The sequence below is a fragment of the Bos mutus genome, chromosome 1 (genome assembly GCF_027580195.1).
Source record: "Bos mutus isolate GX-2022 chromosome 1, NWIPB_WYAK_1.1, whole genome shotgun sequence".
NCBI classification, from domain to species: Eukaryota; Metazoa; Chordata; class Mammalia; order Artiodactyla; family Bovidae; genus Bos; species Bos mutus.
The window spans coordinates 36,379,561-36,400,709 of NC_091617.1; the positions used below are offsets into that span (position 1 = coordinate 36,379,561).

Genomic DNA, 21,149 nt, shown 5'->3' on the forward strand with positions numbered 1-21,149 from the left:
GCAAAGAATAAACAAAAGTATTTACCTTGGGCATCAATGATACCAACTAGGAATAGGTTCAAACAAGGATGTCAGCTTATGATTTAGTATCTAGTATTTAACTAACAATGTGATGTGACTAAAATCATGGGTTTAATGAACAGATCAACAGGTATTCAACAGATTGAAAGCCTATAATTGCAGAAGTATCTCTTAAATAGCATAATAGATTAAAAATGTGTTTTATCAAAATTTCTATAGGTAGGTTTTAAACCTGAATGTTCATTAAACATCAAAGAGAGTGCATCATGGCAAAGTCTGGATTTGAATAAACCAATAAAAAATGATGACTATAAGACTGTGTGTGCACCAGTCATTTCCTTAAATACCTCACTACCTATCTATAAAGAAAAATGCCTTTTACCAGTTTGAAAAAAATTCTAGATGATATTCCACTACTGTGGTTAATTAGAATGATGTTGTTCTTGTTGTTCAGTTGCTCAGTCATGTCCAGCTCTTTGCGACTACATGTACTGAAGCACGCCAGGCTTCCTACACTATCTCCCAGATTTTGCTCAAACTCATGCCCATTGAGTTGATGATGCCATTCAACCATATCATCCTCTGTCATCCCCTTCTACCCATGCCCTCAATCTTTCCCAGCATCAGGTCTTTTCAAATAACTTGGCTCTTCTCATCAGGTGGCCATAGTATTAGAGCTTCAGCATCAGTCTTCCAATGAATATTCAGGGTTGATTTCCTTTAGGATAGACTCGTTTGATCACCTCACTGTCCAAGGGACTCTCAAGAGTCTTCTCTAACACCACAGTTCTAAAGCGTCAATTCTTCAGTACTCATCTTTCTTTATGGTCCAGCTCTCACATCCATACATGACTACTGGAAAAACCATAGCTTTCACTATAGGACTTTTGTCAGCAAAGTAGTATCTGTGCTGTTTAATATGTTGTCTAGGTTTGTCATAGCTTTTCTTCCAAGGAGCAAGCGTCTTTTAATTTCATGGCTACTGTCACTGTCTGCAATGATTTTGGAGCCCAGAAAATAAAGTCTGTCATCATTTCCACTTGTTCCCCTTCTATTTGCCATGAAGCGATGGGACCAGAAGGCATGATCTTCATTTTTTGAATGTTGAATTTTAAGCCAGAGTTTTCTCTCTCCTCTTTCACTTTCATCAAGAGGCTCTTTAGTTCCTCTTTGCTTTCTTCCATAAGGGTGGTGTCATCTGTGTATCTGATGTTATTGATATTTCTCCTGGCAATCTTGATTCCAGCTTGTGCTTCAGCCAGGCTGGCATTTCGTATGATGTACTCTGCATATAACTTAAATGAGCAGGGTGAAAATATGCAGCTTTGACGTACTCCTTTCCCAATTTTGAAGCAGTCCGTTGTTCCATGTGTGGTTCTAACTGTTGCTTCTTGATCTGCATACAGGCTTGATATGTTTTTTTTTTTTTTTTTAACTTATAGGCAGGTAATGCCTATAAACTTAGGAGGCAGGTAATGTGGTATTTCCATTTCTTGAAGATCCACAGTTTGTTGTGATCCACAGAAATGCTATAGAGTAGTTAATAAAACTGATTTTTTCTGGAATGCTGTTACATTTTCTATGATCCAATGGATGTTGACAGCTTGATCTCTGGTTCCTCTGCCTTTTCTAAATCCAGCTTGTACCTCTAGAAGTTCTCTGTTCATGTACTGTTGAAATCTAGTTGGAGAATTTTGAGCAATACCTTGCTAGCCTGTGAAATGAGTGTAACTGTGCAACAGTTTGAACATTCTTTGGTATTGCTTTCCTTGGGATTGGAATGAAAACTGACCTTTTCGAGTCCTGTGGCCACTGTTGATTTTTCCAAATTTGCTGGTATATCAAGTGCAGTACTTTCACAGCATCTTGTTTTAGGATTTCAAATAGTTCAACTGGAATTCCATCATGTCCCCTAACTTTGTTTGTAGTGATTCTTCCTAAGGCCCACTTGACTCCACACTCTGGATTTCTAGGTCTAGATGAGTGAACACAGCATCATGGTTTTCTGGGCCACGAAGAACTATTTTGAATAGTTCTTCTATGTCTTCTCGTTACCTCTTCTTAATATCTTCTGCTTCTGTTAAGTCCACACCATTTCTGTCCTTTCCTGGGCCCATCTTTGCATGAAATGTTCCCTTAGTATCTCTAATTTTCTTGAAGAGATCTCTAGTCTTTCCCACTCTATTGTTTTCCTCTATTTCTTTGCAGTGATCACTTAGGAAGGTTTTCTTATCTTTCCTTGCCATTCTTTGGAACTCTGCATTCACATGGGTATATCTTTCCTTTTTTCCTTTGCCTTTTGCTTCTCTTCTTTTTCTGCTATTTGTAAGGCCTTCTCAGACAACCATTTTGATTTTTTGCATGTCTTTTTCTTGGGGATGGTTTTGATTACCGCCTCCTGTACAGTGTTATAAATCTCCATCCACAGTTCTTCCGGCACTCTGTCTATCATATCTAATCCCTTGAATCAGTTTGCCACTTCTACTGTATAATTGTAAAGGATTTGATTTAGGTCATACCTGAATGATCTAGTGGTTTTCCCTCCTTTCTTCAATTTAAGTCTGAATTTTGCAATAAGGAGTTCTTGATCTGAGCTACAGTCAGCTCTTGGTCTGTTTTTGTTGACTGTATAGAGCTTCTTTATCTTCAGTGGCAATATAATATGATCAATCTGAATATAATCAATCTGATTTCAGTGTTGACCATCTGATAATGTCCATGTGTGGAGACATGTCTTGTGTTATTGGGAGAGGATATTTGCTATGACCAGTATATTCTCTTTGCAAAACTCTGTTGCCTTTGCTTTCCTTCATTTTGTACTCCAACATCAAAGTTGCCTGTTTCTCCAGGTATCTCTTGACTTCCTACTTTTCATTTCAGTTCCCCTGATGAAAAGGGCATTTTTTTTTTTTTTTGGTTAGTCCTGGAAGGTATTGTAAGTCTTCATAGAGCCATTCAACTTCAGGATCTTTGGCATTAGTGGCTGGGGCATATACTTGAACTTTTTATTATTATTCAGGTATGGTGAGGCCAACAGATTAATAAAATAATTGCTATTGAAAATGTAGTTTGCTCTTTACAACTCCCAGGAGAAGGGGACATATGACATCATGGAGGATCACACCAGAATTGGTCAGGAAGTAGAAGCAACAAGGAAAATGCAGGAGAAAGAGCCTTTTTTGTGGTATTTAAAGAAAGGTAAGGCTAGGCAAGATAAGACAAGTATACTAAAGACTGGCTAGTTTGAGTAATTTCAGTAGTAGTCTCTGAGGTATAAGGACCTCCTCTAGTTGTCTGGTACCCGGTCTTAGGATGACTGGGGCAGAGGAACAGTGCCTGCTAGAGCCTAAGAACCAGATACAGAAGACACTAGATTAATTAGTTTGCAGTATGAGAGGCAAACTCTTGGGCCAGTCTTTGCTGTTTCTAGAACTGGCTAACCCTAGGAGAGGCAGCCTAAACTCAGTCAGCATGCTCATGCAGGAGCATCAAAAATACAGAAAAGGAGAAAAATATAGTTAACAATATGACATACTAAGATTTAATTATACAAATCATATATTGTACTTCTTTTTAAATAGAGGTAACCTTTATATATAGTAAATTGTATTAATTGTTAAGTAAAATGAAATGACGTCTAACAAACACACCTATCCCTGTGAAAATATAGAATGTTTTTATAATGTCTCTTTCCTTTTATAATTAGAGTTTGTGAATAAAAGTTGAATGTACTTAAAAACAGTATATATTTTTCTAGTTTTTAAATACATAGCATATTTTAAATTTTTTCCTCCTTTCTATTCTGCTTGAACACATGAAACAAGCAAGTCAAGATACAAGACTGTAGACATCAGATTAGCTCTCTTGCCACTTTCTGTAAAACGGAAGCTGGGTAAATGGCAGTCTTCTTTTGCTCTAAGCGTGTGTTAAAGCAAAGTTAAAGTTAAAGTTGTATCTGTCCACTCCTGCTCACAATTAGAAGACAGCAGGCCCTTTGTCAGAAACTCCAGAGATAGTATCACCACAGTCCAGATTTAGTTGCATCTTTCCTATGCTGGGTGTTTCCCTGGTGGCTCAGACAGTAAAGAATCTGCCTGCACTGAGGAGACCTGGGCTCGACACCTAGGTCAAAAAGATTCCCCGGAGAAGGGAATGGCAGGTCACTCCAGTATTCTTGCCTGGAGAATCCCATAGAAAGAGGAGCCTAGCAAGCTGAAGTCCATGGGGTCACAAAGAGTCAGACACGACTGAGCGACCATGCATGCTCACATGTCCTGTGCTGAAATGTAGTAACTCAGTCCCTGAAGGACTCTGACTCAGAACCAGACTTATAACTTCAGCAATCCTTTAAAACAAACACAGCCTCACAGTGTGGTTAGCCCAGTTCTCCTCTGAAATGTTCTCTTCATTCATCTGAGCTTTATCTTGTACCGTCACCATTTTCTCACCACCACATGTCTATTAGCTACATTCAACAGCTGCTCCTATCAAACTTTGGAGTCATCTATACTAAAATAATTTTGTCTTACTAAAAGCTATATAAGATATCTTTGATTTTGCCCAAGAGACCATAATTAGTATTTAAAATTTGATGATTAACTTTGGTCTTGACATTTCTAGTCTATTGTCTTTATTTTGTAGATGCCACTGCATTAAGACAATACACTTACAATCTTACATTGGGTAGTAACTTGGGATATTAAAATCCCATTAACGCAGATTTTCTAAGTAGAATAACTAAAAATTTTATCTAGGGAGAAAGTTGAAAAAATCTGAATTAAGATATTTTGCTACTCCCAAAGCCAAGTTGTATCTTCTGGAAATTTTAAGATATTTAGAAATCTCATGAAGTGAGGAATTTCTCAGACAACTTGCAGCTCTCTGGGAGGGAAGATTCTTCCCTTTAATGTAGATTATTTGTATTATCTCTGGAATGCACTTTTCTAAATTTAGGCTCAGGCCTTAGAAGTGTGAGGTTTGGATTTTCAGAAATGATGTAAAGGATATTGCATATTTAAAAATAATGTATACATAGCTAAAGGTCTATCTGTCATGGAATTTTGAGAGTATTTTACGCTTCTTGTGTAATTGATGAAGAAAAGAATGCTCTAAATGTAATTGAATTTTAGTTGTCTTATATAAAATGACAATCAGACCCTCCACAAGCACCACATTATATGTGTAAAGAAAGAACCTTAGGCTAAACACACACACACATACACACACAAACACACATATATTTAAATAAATAAACCACCTGTCATTCTCATTGCCTTGTACACCAGTGTGTGATGTCCTTGATTAGGGCTCACTGAACTCTGAGACTGCAGACATGTTGACAGTATTTACGGGTCTCCAAAGAACTTTAAGGGAGAAAAATATAGTAGAATATCTCAGCAAATCCAAAGAACATTATTTTGTTTCCAAAATGTACTGATGCTATAAACATATATAATGTCTCTCAGAATCTCAATATTTTATAACAAGTTTGCTTGTATACTGCATTTTTCAAAGACAACCAATTTTAAAAGAAATCTTTATTTGCTCTATTTTTGTTACTTCCTACCTACATGATTTTTTAATTTCAGAATTATGGATAATAAAAGCCATAATAATAGCAATGTATCAATATTAACCTCTTTCATAATGAAAACTATGATTACCCCCATAGATTTTTAAAGTCTTATCACGTATATAAAATAATAGAAAATATTTTCATTAGTCTCTGTCTCCTGTTTCTGGCACAGAACTCCTAAAACTCATAATTTCCTAAGTGGTAAGAGTACTGGGAATATCTTTCGTCCTTTTGTCTTCTACTGTGGTTCCAAACACAGGCCTCTGAAGCCCTTGCAATTTTTTGAGTGATTGGAGTGTGTTGTTCTAATGAGGAGACCCTAGATGGACTCCTGAAAGGCTTCTGGAGGAGGGCTAGTCACCAGAAAGACCAAGCCTTTATTCGACACCTGAAATTTTCAGCCCACCCAATTCCCTTGATAAGGGAGAAGGACTGAAATTGGAGTTAATGATCCATGATGCCTACATGATAGAGTTTCCATAAAAATCCCAATAGTATGGGGTTATTAGGTCTTCCAGGTCAGTGAACACACCCCAACTCATAAAGACAAGCTCCTACACTTAAGACCTTCCCAGACCTTGCCCTATGTCTCTTCACCTGACTGTTCTTCTGTACTCTTTACCATATTAATAAACTGGTAAATATGTTTCCCTGAGTTCTGTGAGTCGCTCTAACAAATTAATTGAACTAGCACAGAGGGTCATGGGAAGCCCCAGTTTGTAGGCAAGTCATACAGAAGTTGTGAGTAACCTGGAAAGCTTCTACTAATAATTGACATCTGAGATGGGGAGCAGTGTTGTGAGGCTCAGCTTTTAACCCATGGAATATAATTCTATCTTCAAGTGGAAGTGTTTGTCACTTAGTTGAGTTCAATTCTTTGCGATCCCATGGACTGGGGTCCACCAGGTTCCTCTGTCCATGGTATTATTCTCCAGGCAAGAATACTGGAGTGGGTAGCCATTCCCTTCTTAAATCAGATTGTAGGAAACCAAATCAGAATTGATTAGTGTGGGGGAACCCAAACATTTGGTGACTAGAAGTGCCAGAGTGTGGTGAGTGTGATAGTAGTGAGAATAAAGGAGAAATACAAGAAGAACTTGATTTTTTAAAACAACATATTGAAGACTGATCCAATTCTATGAAGATATTGAAGGGTATTAAAAGAAGGAGAACACGATGTTAAAAAATAAATGTAAAGATCAATTTTAAAAATCAAAAACAGCATCTTTCAATGAATTCATGCAATAAACATCTATGAAATAAACTGTTCTATTAATATAGTTTTTTTCTCTTTTATTGCTCCATGCTGAAATGGGAATGAGGTTATATATTTTAACTGCATTCTCCACTCTAAAACTACTGTGAGTTATTCAAAACTCAATAATTAAAATTTTAGAGTCTTTTAGACATTTAGAACAGAGAAGCCTAAAATTTTTACGAGAATTTTCCCCTCTATATATTCCATTAACAAAATGTAGGTGGAGAGATCCTCAAAGTTTACTTTTGATGTATACGTTTTAGAATGTTTTTCTCCCAACACTATTGATTCAGTTTAAAATTTTTTTCTCTTTACTATACAAAATAATGGGATAATTTTATAGAAAAAGTATCTCTGTTTAACATACTATAATTTTCATTTTTATTTGAATGTTGTCATTTTAATATTAGGTCAGGAGCTAAATAAGATTATCTTTCAAAGGAACTAGTCACAAAGTATATTGTATATCTTACTGCAAAGCTAACCAAACTGAATAACTAGATTTATACACATTTAATGTGATGCTAGGCACTAAAGACTCTAAGGAACCTATAATATGATGGGAAGACGTGCGGATAACCAAATGATATAATTGCAACACAATGTGATTGGCCAAATAATAAGAGAATTAACAACTATACTATATATCAGAACAGAGAATGATGCTGATTAACTATTGTCTGAGGGACCCAGAAAAAGCTTTATGGGGCAATTAAATTAGCAATGGATTTCTAAAGATGATGAGTAGAAGAGATTTTTCCAATGGAAAAGGGAAGAGAAAGAGTGTTCCAGACAGGGAAGGTATGGCAAGTACAGTTGTAGGCAGATGGCCAAAGGTATTGTCTTCAAAATTCTACTTTGAAAGGAGAACAATAAATGGTAAAGCTGGTACATATTTATCATTACAGTCTAATGAGGAATCTTAAATAATAATGTAATTTATTTCAAATTACATATCCTATAGTACTCCAGAATTTCCCAAATGCGTGATCTTAAAAGTTTCCTGACATCAAATTCTTCAAAATTGAGATTTCTATACCTTTCCATTGAAGCTTATTTTTTAGTTAAGTTTAGGAATACTGCTTTGAAATTATGAGATTTTGAAGGGGGGTTTAATGTTTCATTTGCTTTATGAATGATAGATCATCAAAAATGTATAGAAAATTGAAGGAAGTTCTGTAAATATTGAGATGAAAACACAGAATCCAGTGCACACGAAAAATGGCAAGGGTTTGAGCTGAAGCAGGGCTGGAAAATAACTGAGGAGAGAGAACTAAGTAGAGGAAATTTATCAGCTCTCTGATGCTGAAGCTGACTGGCATGCAGTGTTATTGGTGAGGGGGAATATATGAAGTATAACTGAAATTCAAACTGGTTAGACTGTAAAAATGGTGAGTCCTGGGACCAAAACAGGAAATTCCAGAGAACAACAAGTTGGGAAAATCACGACAGGGGTGGTGAAATGGAAAACATTAAGCTATGAATGATTATGTTCATTCAAACTCAAGAGTGTTTCTGGATTTAATAGAAATGTTCACTTCTGAAAAAACTAAGAAGGAAATGTTCTTAAGTGGGCATTGTAATGAATGGTACAAAAAAATAAGAGAGTAAGGCGTTTAAAGGCATGCCTGATTCAAAGGAAAAATCTTTCAACCATTTACTACATGATATTTTCCCATGGAGATAATTTTTTAAAGCTTTGGCTCACTTAGAAAAACTGAGCCATTTTGTTATTACTTTAACTTGTCCAATCTTTAAACCACAGAGATACCTCAGAGGTTCATTAGAAATTCCCAAACCCAGAAAGAGGAAAGTCCCAATAAAAACAAACGAACCAAACCAGATCCTTTAGGAATTGAATTTTGAAGTTTTGACTTCCTGATTCTAAGGATGGATCATATTTTAGTTGCAGAATAGTAGTAAATGTAGCTTAAAAACACCATCGTTAAAATAATGAAGCCCTTCCACGTCTGTCAGTATATGTGACCTGTGCAAGTGTTGTATGATTAAAAGGCAAATTGTCAATTACACACGCCCCATCTCTAACCAGATCTCTTTACAAAGAATCCTTTCTTAGCCTAATATCTTTGCTTCCCTGTTGTAATTTGTTTTGTTTGTTTGTTTGTTTCTATTATTTCATTAGATGCAGTCAATGGCTCAGGTTAGGCTGGTATTGAAAGAAAATCTTACCAGTCCTCTATAAATAAATAATTAATGTTCAATTATGAACTATTAAGGGTTGCTCATCTCTGTCTGTCTTCTGGACTAGTCATTGATGTGATTCAAGAGATGGCCATCACAGTGTCCAGCAAATAGGAAAGAAAATACTCAGGGAATAATTCAACCCTTGGTTCCCAGAAAGGTATGTCTCCTTAGTACAGAAATTGAAAAGTATTTTGATACTAGCTTTCACAAAAGCTAGTACTGGATAATATGGGGTGATACATCTGTTAATCTTATATCATGACCTGAGAACACTTTAAAAGAATGAATTGAAAGAGCCATGAGCAAATTCATTATGACACCACATGTTAATAAATTTTTCAGTATTCAGAGTGTTCAAAATTTTTCAGTGGTGCAGTGTAACTTCAGAAAAACTTCATAGGAGATGATTAACTGATTTATTGGTCTTTTCTTTCCTCCCGACCTTCACTCTTTTTCTCTTTATTTGTATTCTTTTAAGAAATATTTTAGTTAAAAATAAATTTTTGTTTTGAAAATAAAAATAAATTTTTCATAAAAATAAATTTAACCAAGTATATCATATCTCCTTTCTTTATTTTCCAAAGAGCACATATATCCAATTATACCAAGAAAAGCAAAAACAAAGGATCAAAAATTTGCTCCCTCCTCAAACACAACACAAATGTATGTTACAACCAAGACAGTATTTTAAAAAGTCATTGCCTTACTGGAAATTTTTACCTTCCTAGTGTCTTAATTTTTCTTCTTATCAATTTCTTCACTTTTTTTCCCCTAAAAAATTATTCATTTACTACACTGTGTAAATTCCTGGACCTGTTTCATAGCAGCCTACTTTGTCATCAACTTCTTCCTATTAGTAAGAGAATCCTTGTAATTATATATCATTTAAGATATATAAGCAAGTCAGCAGAATAAACCTGTTAACCTTGGGCTGTTGTGGGGTTCATCAGCAATTCCTGTTTTAGTTTATATACCAGCACTTTGCTAGGGAAAAACCTATGCCTCCTCCTCCTCCTGGGTAATTTTCACTCTCCTCCCAAGCATTTCTCTAATCTTAGGACTTTTTTTCATCCAACTATTATCCACCATTCTTTCAAATCACAAGTTAAGAAAAAAAAAAAAAAAAAAATGAGAAAAAGTCAAATGTATGATGTACATTGCAGTGTGTGCGTGTTCAGTTGCTTGGTCTTATTCAACTCTCTGCAACTCCATGGACTGTAGCCAGCAGGCTCCTCTTTCTATGGGATATTCCAGGCAAGAATACTGGAATGGGTTGCCATTTCCTACTCCAGGTGATCTTCCCAACCCAGGGATTGAACCTGCGTCTCCTAAAGTGGCAGGCAAGTTCTTTACCACTGAGCCACCTGGGAGTACTATGGTTCTTTTATATAGAAAAATAAGAATTTCTATGAATTGCTACCCTTATGACAGAAAGTGAAGAAGAACTAAAGAGACTCTTGATGAAAGTGAAAGAAGAGAGTGAAAAAGTTGGCTTAAAGCTCAACATTCAGAAAACTAAGATCATGGCATCCAATCCCATCACTTCATGGCAAATAGCTGGAGAAACAGTGGAAACAGTGGCACACTTTATTTTTCGGGGCTCCAAAATCACTGCAGATGGTGATTGCAGCCATGAAATTAAAAGACACTTACTCCTTGGAAGGAAAGTTATGAACAAGCCAGATAGCATATTCAAAAGCAGAGACATTACTTTGCCAACAAAGGTCCATCTAGTCAAGGCTATGGTTTTTCCAGTGGTCATGTATGGATGTGAGAGCTGGACTACAAAGAAAGCTTAGCACCGAAGAATTGATGCTTTTGAACTGTGGTGTTGGAGAAGGGTCTTGAGAGTCCCTTGGACTACAAGGAGATCCAACCAGTCCATCCTAAAGGAGATCAGTCCTGGGTGTTCATTGGAAGGACTGATGTTGAAGCTGAAACTCCAATCCTTTGGCCACCTTATGCGAAGAGCTGACTTATTTGAAAAGATCCTGATGCTGGAAAAGATTGAAGGCAGGAAGAGAAGGGGATGACAGAGAATGAGATGGTTGGATGGCATCACCGACTCAATGGACATGAGTTTGGGTAAACTCTGAGAGTTGGTGATGGACAGGGAGGCCTGGTTTGCTGCGGTTCATGGGGTCGCAAAGAGTCCGACACAACTGAGTGACTGAACTGAACTGATGAATTTGGAAAATTACTTTGAACAAATCATTCTTCCATACCTGAAAACTAACAAAAAAAATGTAATCCATATTACTGTTTCTCATTAATATTACAAATTGTATTACAACACATGAGCAAGTATGGGTAAATTATACTTTAAGATGTGAATTAAAAAAAAAGTGTTCTAGGAAACCATTTAGAAAGCATGGATACAGCGGAGTGCTCATGGAATTTGTCTCTTCCTACAGTATATTTTATTATGTCTTAAAATTATTTATTAGGGGATAGAAAAACAGATTTTGTTAATTATTGATTAATATTAAAATATTGATGAGCATTACCTATGCATAATGGGATTTCAGCTGGTGCACTGTACTGGAACTCCTGAAACGCAGCCAACACAAGGGCGTGTATTAAAAGAGCAGAACAAATGACTTAACAGGGGCCTAAAAGCAGCAATCAGAAAGGGTTCATTTAACTTAGAGATGGCACAAGCTTCGAGCAATTGCTTCTACTTAAGTAAGTGTGGAATTACAAAAGGCTATTTATTACAATCCAGCAGGGCCCTGCAGCTTGCTCAAAGACCTTTGAAGAATTTCAACAGTTATAAAGTCTTGCACAGTGCAGAAGCAGTAAAACTTAGGCAGGTCCCCAAAAGAGCCTGGAAAGCATTCACTAAAAAGTTTATGTGATACTCTTCACAATTGTTCTTAGAAACAAATTATTTTTCTTCTTTTTTAAGGAGAGATGCTATACTTGGTAATTTTCAAAACTTCTTTGAAAATATATTTTAACTGTTAAGGAAAATAAACCAGTTTCGAGCGATATGAAATTAAATAGGGAGGGTCTCCATGGGTTTAATAGGATAGTGTTCCAACATTCTGCTTCTTTGAAATGCTCTGTAAGCATGCATTAGAAGTCATTCTATTAATGGATTTACTTCAGGAGGAAACTTGTTGAAATTTCTCCATTTTTTTTGTACAAAAAAAAGCAAAATTTTTAGCAACAATATTGGGACTGAAATTATTCTAGTAACAACAAAATAATAAATTGTTTTTTCTAAATATCAGAGTAAATAAAAAGAAATTAATTGTTGAAAATTTAACATACCTGCTATTTATTTCTAACTCAGTGACATGATTATAAATTTTGAATAAGTTTATAAAATTTCAACTAAATATGTGTAAAATAATTTATCATTAACATAAAATCAATTTCAGAGCAGCAAACTGCCTCAGTGTTAGGGTTGGGGATATTGTGAGGCAAGTTTGAAAAATAAAATAATATTGAATAGACAAAAGGCAAACATAAAAGGTAAGTTATATCAGTTACATGAAAGTATGCGTGTGTGCATGCCTGCTCAGTTGCTTCAGAAGTGAATGACTTTTTGCAACTCTATGGACTGTAGCCCACCATAGAGTTCTGTCCATGGGAATCTCTACCAAGAATACTGGAGTAGGTTGCCATGCCCTTCTCCAGGGGATCTTCCTGACCCACGGATCCAACCCACATCTCCTGTATTGCAGGCAGTTTCTCTACCAACTGAGCCACCGGGGAAGGCCACATGAAAGTATATTAATTGTTAATGGGTGCGAAATGTGATAAAAGAAATGATTTTACTTTTCCATCATAAAAGCAACACTTACATTTTACTTTGGAAAAAAATTAAGTGATCATCCCCTGGCCATTAAAATAATGAGACTTTAATTACAAAAATTCATAAGACATTACATATAGTAGAAATAAGAAGACAGAAAATTTGCTGTAATAAATGCTTTAAGTTTACACTTTGTAAAGAAGTGTCACAAGGCAAGTTTAATGAAAGGTCTATTTTTAAGTAAAGAATAAAATAAAAGGCATTTATGGACAGGAATAAATTGGATGGCAGTTTGGATGCAAAAGCTGGCAAGATAATCATAATAATGTTAATAATAATAATGATAGCTGATAATCATAGAAACAGCAAATCCATGTATAGGAAACATCTATTGCTAGCTCTTATAGGAAAGGCAAATACATAGGGTTCTAATAATCCTTGATTTGAGAAAAGTCTTTAAAAAATATGTCCCTTAGTAACGAAAGCAATTCAACAGTTGGTGTTCCTGAGAACTCTTGATTTTTGTTTGTTTCATGTTTGTAATTGTTTTACTGCATTCCATTAGAGAAGAACGCTGCTGAACTTCACAGTGGCGATTTTGGTTGGCCAGTGTACCAAGACTGAGATTTGAAACCAAGAGTGCATTGATGGATAGTATGCATTTTTCTTTTTAATGGAAGGATTTGAAGTCTGATATCACTTAAAACATGTTTAATCTTCCATTAGAAAATATGGTGACCCTGTGATATCTGATCCAGACAGATGTTTTTTATTCATATTTATATTTTTGATAATGCATAGGAAAAACATAACAAAGAGTCACCACCCAATAAGAGCCTCAAAATATATCTAGAGAATTGTGACACGAAGAGCACCCACTTCCTCAGTACTTCTTATTAAATATACTTTTTTAAGAAATGGAAATGTAAAAGTAGAGATTCTTGTTTCCTGGTATATATATTTTTATTCATGAGAGCTTTTTTGCCAGAAGTCAAGATCTATTTTACTATGTCCTAAATCCTATCTATTTTACAATACACTAAATATTATTATTACCTATGGATACCATGGGACTCCTTGTGCATAATGGATTCCAGTCCTCTTACAGAGTTGCATATGAAAATGTTATCAATGGGCTGAAGACTCTGGCATTCATAACTTTGCAACATTATAACAAATAGGTAGTCCTAATATTTTTTTTCTTTTTTAATATATCAAATATATTTCATTGCTTACATTATAGTAGCAGATTGAAAACATCTGCTCACTTGCCACTAGTCCACCAGCAGCTGAAAATCTCAGCTCATTTCCACAGGCCTCTATGTACCAGGGCTATAATCCAGCTGCTGAGGCTTGATATGGGGCCAGATTAATACTCAAGAGCCTTTGAAATGGAAATAGTGCTTTCTTGCCAAGATTAGAACAATGATAGGCTCCATTTGCTTGTCCCCTTCCCTCTCTGCTCTTCTTTACTGCCCTTCCCAATCCAATTAATTTTCATTCTCCCATCATACCCTCCCATCCTCTCTTTACAGCTCCATCACCTGTCATGACGATTAAGAAAGACCGGACATCCAGAAACAGCATTTCTTTATCCTGGCAAGAACCTGAACACCCTAATGGGATCATATTGGACTATGAGGTCAAATACTATGAAAAGGTGGGGAGATAATGTTAAAAGAGTTGAACTGTGTCAGGAAAGAGGTTATTTTCTCATGAGTATACTCTTGCAAAGAAACGAATGACACTGCTAGCTTGTGAAAATGCTCTATTTAGAACTCTGGTCATGTGCTGCCTTTGATTTATAGGTAGAGGAGGGTTTAGAAATTATTGTATTGAATATCCCCCATTCTACAGCAATAAGCCATAGCAAAGATGTTACCATTGAATGTAAGCCATCTAGTTATGATATTAGAGATGACATTTGTGTCTTCTACAGGAGACCCTTGTTCTAAACAACCATTATATAGCAATTCCTTCATCTACTGATGAAGTTCCTAAGTTCATTGCATTAAGTTCATTCCTAAGTTCATTCCTAAGTTCATTGCATTAAGCATCATTTCCTGATCTTCACATTCACATGAATTTTATTTAATACCGATATGAATGTTGAACTGGTAACAAAACCATTATATTATTGAGCTGATGATGAAAGCTTTCTTTACTTTGTACAAGGAGATTAGAAGATGGGAGTATGTGTGCCTCACATTATAAAATTGTGTTTGGTAATACAATTGTAAAAAATAAGTACATAATTATTTGTAAGTATAATTTAGGCCATGATATTTCATCACTCTAGGTACCACTTATTTCTTCCTGGTTATAAATTACGGTGAGGTTTGAAAACAAGATGTATTCAAACCTTATCAATAGAGCTGGGTGGTTTCATAGCTACTAATATGAACATAACATATTCATTTATCTGCTGCAGTTTACAAAGTATTTTAAAATGAATTGTGTATTGATAGCTTCTATTTACAGAACACGTCTACATACATTATTTTGAGTTGTTTGATAATCTGATGAGAGTAAGTAAATAGGTTTTTTTACAATTACAAAAACAGAATCAGTGACATTTGAATTTCTCATAGCCTCATTGCTAATAAACATTGGTTCTCTGTTTTGAATTCTGACAGTCATCACTCCTCATGTAATATGTTTTCCCCTGTGTTGCATATCTTCTTCTAAATGAAAATGGATCATTAAGAGATGTGAGAATTAGTGGTATGGTCAGTTATGCAAAAAAATATGTAATGTATAAGCATTTCTCTGCACTATGTGGTTATGCTGTTTTTTGAAATTAAAGTATTTAACAAGTATGATGCCATTTTTTTCATACTGCCCCCTATAGGGAAAAGGATATGTCTCTTTGACTGAGAGAAAGTGAGACCTAATAAACCTCATTGTGCCAAAATCATAGTATGAATAAATTACCTCCTAGCTTTCAGTGATCCACTGTGGTACTGTCAAATACCCATTTGATCATAATCTTCTATTTTTAAAAATGTGACAGGATAGCAAATATAAGAATCCATGTTTTATAGATGATACAACACAATAAAAAGGTAATTAATGATGCACCTCAGTTCAGACTGGATAGCAGAACCAGGGAACACCCAACTTTTCTGTAGAGCTGATTCAAACATACTACTAACCTACATTCATATCTTTTACAAACATAAATCATTTTCCGAACTTATTTCAAAGAAAGCATAAAACAATATTTTGAAACAATATTAACTAGCATAGGAAAAAGTGACTGAATCTATTTTTATTGTCTAAGCATTTTAAAGTCAATGTATACTTATGTATAATATTATTTTAAATTACTTTATACAAATATTTATAGCAAATATTCATAAATTTTGAAATTAAAATTTTTTTCCAAATATGTATGATACTTAGAAATATTTTTAATGTTTCACTAAGATTTAAGCCCTAAAAGATCTAACTTTGACTAGACTTGACTAGTCAAGGTCTTGACTATTTAGTTCATTAATGATGATGAATACAACCATGTAGATATATGCTTAATAAATTTTTTAACACATAAAATAATGATTTCTGTAAAGTAAATACATTCAGCCTTCTTCATTATTTAATATACTAACTCAAATGCTATCTGATACATAACCAGCATCTTTAGCTAAAAAGTATATGTAATGCATGACTTTTTTTTCTGTAATATTCTATTTAGTTTGGGTTGAGGATATGCATTGTTCTATATCTCCTATTCCAGGCCCATCCCAGGTACCAGGGACATTCCACCATTACTTGAACTTAGGTACTTATATACTAATGTATGTTAAAGGAAAAACACAATTCTATGTAAAGTCAATTTTTATAAACAAGGCTTGACACAAAAAGCCTTTATAATTCATGTACAATGTGAACCTCCCAATGTACAATGTGAATTCTTTGGGGAAATATTTCTAGACATTTATCTGAAGATTTTCATCTCTACTAAACCACAGTGACTTAGATTAAACACATTGCAAATATAGTTGATACTAAGGAAGTTATTAATGTAGAATTGTGCATAAAACTTGGACCTTTTAAAATTTAATAGTTTACAGTTAATAGAAATATTTCTGAGATGCCTGTTAAGCTTAATTCAAGGGATATTTTCCTCTTTGAAAGTTTATTCTTAAAATTAGACTGAAGCTTTCATTCAGCTTTGGCTTTGAAGGTAACTTATTTTCATCCACATATTCATTAACTGGCAAAAATGAAGACTAATTATTTCTGCATTATTTGCAGGGAACAGATTATTTTATCCAAGATGGGACATTCTATAAATATTTCTAGCTTAAAAATGCCTCTATTACATTCAGAGAGTTAAACAATTGTCATATCTTATTCATCATATGAGCTGTGTTAAATCTAAAAGAACTGGTTTAGAGGGGTTCAGCTTTTTACCATCTGACATGACTAGGAAGATTCGGTTTTAACATGATTTTTCTTACCTCAAAGCAGGAACAAGAAACAAGTTATACGATTCTCAGGGCACGAGGCACTAATGTTACCATCAGTAGCCTCAAGCCTGATACTACATATGTATTCCAAATCCGAGCCCGGACCGCAGCTGGATATGGGACCAACAGTCGCAAGTTTGAGTTTGAAACCAGTCCAGACTGTACGTATTTTCTTCAACATATTGTATGAGGGAAAGGCTGTTGCAAAGATGTCTGATAATTCATTCTCACAATCAGTTTTAGTTAAATATGTGATACACTGAGAGTATATTGCTTCTTGTTGTCGTTCAGTCGTTCAGTCGTGTCTGACTCTTTGCTACCCCACGGACTGCCGCATCCAGGCTCCCCTGTCCTTCACTATTTCTTGGGGAACATTTAATAATTTTGTATAGCATTGTATATGTATACTTGTGCTTGTGTAAGTGTATATCTTTTTTTTTTTTCTCTTTTACAAATGGAACATATTCTAATGCCTGGAATGCTTCTAATCTTCTATTTGTCATAAATGTCTTTGAGGAACATTACAATGTTCACGGCAATATTTTAACTTTAATATTAAAGTTAACTTGAATATTAAAGTACCTCTTAATTCAGATATTCCAGGTTCATTGCATGGTTCAATGAACTATAAAGAAAGAAACTTGATGATCCATGAGGAACTTAATATTGTTTTAATTCTCATGGATCTAGTATCATTTGGAGATTAAGGATATCTAAACTTCATTCATCACCTCATTCACATTCACAAGTAATTTGGATATTCCTGTGTGTCTGACTCTAAATTTATAAAATTGGCAAACATTTTCCCAATAGCACTCTGCTTTTCTTCAAATGCATTTGGTTCATATTAGAAAAAAACCTCAACTAAAATATAATTTTAAAAAGATAAAATCATGGCTACAATATTAATTAAAATAAACACAGATTAAAGATTTCATTTATCTTATTAATGAAGAAGCTAGTAACAAATTAAACAGATTTAAAGGGAAATATGGAGAAGGCAATGGCACCCCACTCCAGTACTCTTGTCTAGAAAACCCCATGGATGGAGGAGCCTGGAAGGCTGCAGTCCATGGGGTTGCTAAGGGTCGGACACGACTGAGCGACTTCACTTTCACTTTTCACTTTCATGCATTGGAGAAGGAACTGGCAACCCACTCCAGTGTTCTTGCCAGGAGAATCCCAGGGACTGGGGAGCCTTGTGGGATGCCGTCTATGGGGTCGCACAGAGTCGGACACGACTGAAGCGACTCAGTAGCAGCAGCAGCATGAAGAACAAATACATATATACATATACATACATATTTGTATGTTTGTGTCTGTTTGTGTGTATGAGTGTAGACCATCAGGAAAACTTACATAAATTGGTTAATCCAAATCTGATTAATATACTGTAGGACAATAAATATAATGATTGAGGTCATCTTTTCTAACATAAAAGTCATATCTCTAGTTAATGAATCATTCTAATTGTAATGAGAAAAATTATATACTGTATATAACTATTCTTAGTTTTTTACTTAGAACTAATTTCACAGTTGTAAAACAGGCTCAAAGACAAAGATGAACAGTCTTTAGAAACAGATAATCAAGGGAGAGTCTGACAATGCCCAGCATACAATTGAAATGAAACCCAGTAATCTCTTTTGACAGTTTCAAGGTGCCTTTTCTCTCCGTATCTATATTTCCTATTTTATAAATATTTGATTCATGATACAAAATTACATTGTTATTGGTATGGTAGAATTTCATGCCCAAATTTCATGTTTCATAGAAATAGTCAAGATTAACAAAAATTATAAAAGCTGTTTAAATTAACATGATAAAATATTTTATCACACATTTTTTGTCAGACAATTAGAAATGCTAGCTCTACCTTCTGCAAGGTATGAGAACCTAGTGTTAGAATTTACGAGCTCACAGCTGAAACATGACAATTCCTCTGCTCAAAAGGGTGCTTCCATCCTCAAAAACATAAATCTACACAGTTGGCCCTCAAGATCTATGGGTTCCACATTCACAGATCCAAACAACCTTGAATCAAAAATGTAAAAAAGTAGAAAGTCAAGGGATATCTGGAGTAACAGGCAAGTTTGGCCTTGGAGTACAAAATGAAGCAGGACAAAGGCAGAGTTTTGCCAAGAAAATACACTGGTCATAGCAAACCCTCTTCCAAAAACACAAGAGATGACTGTACACATGGATATCACCAGATGGTCAATACTGAAATCAGATTGTTTATAGTCTATGCAGCCAAAAATGGGAAACCTCTGTACAATCAGCAAAAACAAGACCAGGAGCTGACTGTGGCTCAGATCATGAACTCCTAGTTGCAAAATTCAGACTTAAATTGAAGAACATAGGGAAAACCAATAGGCCATTCAGGTATCAGTTCAGTTCAGTTCAGTTCAGTCGCTCAGTCGTGTCCGACTCTTTGCAACCCCATGAATCGCAGCACGCCAGGCCTCCCTGTCCATCACCAACTCCCAGAGTTCACTCAGACTCACGTCCATTGAGTCGGTGATGCCATCCAGCCATCTCATCCTCTGTTGTCCCCTTCTCCTCCTGCCCCCAATCCCTCCCAGCATCAGAGTCTTTTCCAATGAGTCAACTCTTTGCATGAGGTGGCCAAAGTACTGGACTTTCAGCTTTAGCATCAGTCCTTCCAAAGAAATCCCAGGGTTGATCTCCTTCAGAATGGACTGGTTGGATCTCCTTGCAGTCAAAGGGACTCTCAAGAGTCTTCTCCAACACCACAGTTCAAAAGCATCAATTCTTCGGCACTCAGCCCTCTTTACAGTCCAACTCTCTCCATACATGACCACAGGAAAAACCATAGCCTTGACTAGATGGACCTTTGTTGGCAAAGTAATGTCTCTGCTTTTGAATATGCTAAGTTGGTCATAACTTTTCTTCCAAGGAGTAAGCGTCTTTTAATTTCATGGCTGCAATCACCATCTGCAGTGATTTTGGAGCCCAAAAAAAAAAAAAAAACAAGCTGGAATCAAGATTGCCGGGAGAAATATCAGTAACCTCAGATATGCAGATAACACATTCAGGTATAAATGAAATCAAATTCCTTATGATTATATAGTGGAAGTGACAATTTGACTCAGGGGATTAGGTCTGATAGACACAGTGCCTGAAGAACTATGGGCTGAGGTTTGTGACATTGTACAGGAGGCCATCCCCATCCCCAAGAAAAGAAATGCAAAAAGACACAGTGGTTGTCTCAGGAGGACTTACAAATAACTGAGAAAAGACGAGACGCTAAAGGCAAAGGAGAAAAGGAAAGATATATCCATTTGAATGCAGAGTTTGAGAGAAGAGCAAGGAGAGATAAGAAAGCCTTCCTAAATGAACAATGCAAAGGAAAAGATGAAAACAATAGAATGGGAAACACTAGAGATCTCTTCAAGAAAATTAGAGATACCAAGGGAGCATTTCATGCAAAGATAGGCCCAATAAAGGACAGAAACAGTGTGGACCTAACAGAAGCAGTGGAGAAGGCAATGGCACCCCACTCCAGTACTCTTGCCTGGCAAATCCCATGGACAGAGGAGCCTGGTGGGCTGCAGTCAATGGGGTCACTAAGAGTCGGACATGACTGAGCGACTTCACTTTCATGCATTGGAGAAGGAAATGGCAACCCACTCCAGTGTACTTGCCTGGAGAATCCCAGGGACGGGGGAGCCTGGTGGGCTGCTGTCTATGGGGTCGCACAGAGTCGGAAACGACTAAAGTGACTTAGCAGCAGCAGCAGCAACAGAAGCAGAAGATATTAAGAAGAGGTCACAAGAATACCCAGAAAAAATATACAAAAAAGATCTAAATGACCCAGAGAGCCACAAT

General features: G+C 35.7%; 1 protein-coding gene across 2 annotated transcripts in view; it reads left to right on the top strand.

Annotated features, from left to right (window-relative positions):
* Positions 1-21,149, top strand: part of EPHA3 (EPH receptor A3) — a 418,391-nt gene that overhangs the window by 320,961 nt on the left and 76,281 nt on the right. Inside the window, exons 6-7 of one of the 2 annotated variants that reach the window (XM_005892972.2) lie at positions 14,358-14,482; positions 17,296-17,458. In XM_005892972.2, coding sequence (XP_005893034.1) covers positions 14,358-14,482; positions 17,296-17,458 — 288 coding nt within the window. The remainder of the gene's footprint in view (positions 1-14,357; positions 14,483-17,295; positions 17,459-21,149) is intronic. The other variant, XM_005892973.2, reaches the window with a different exon arrangement.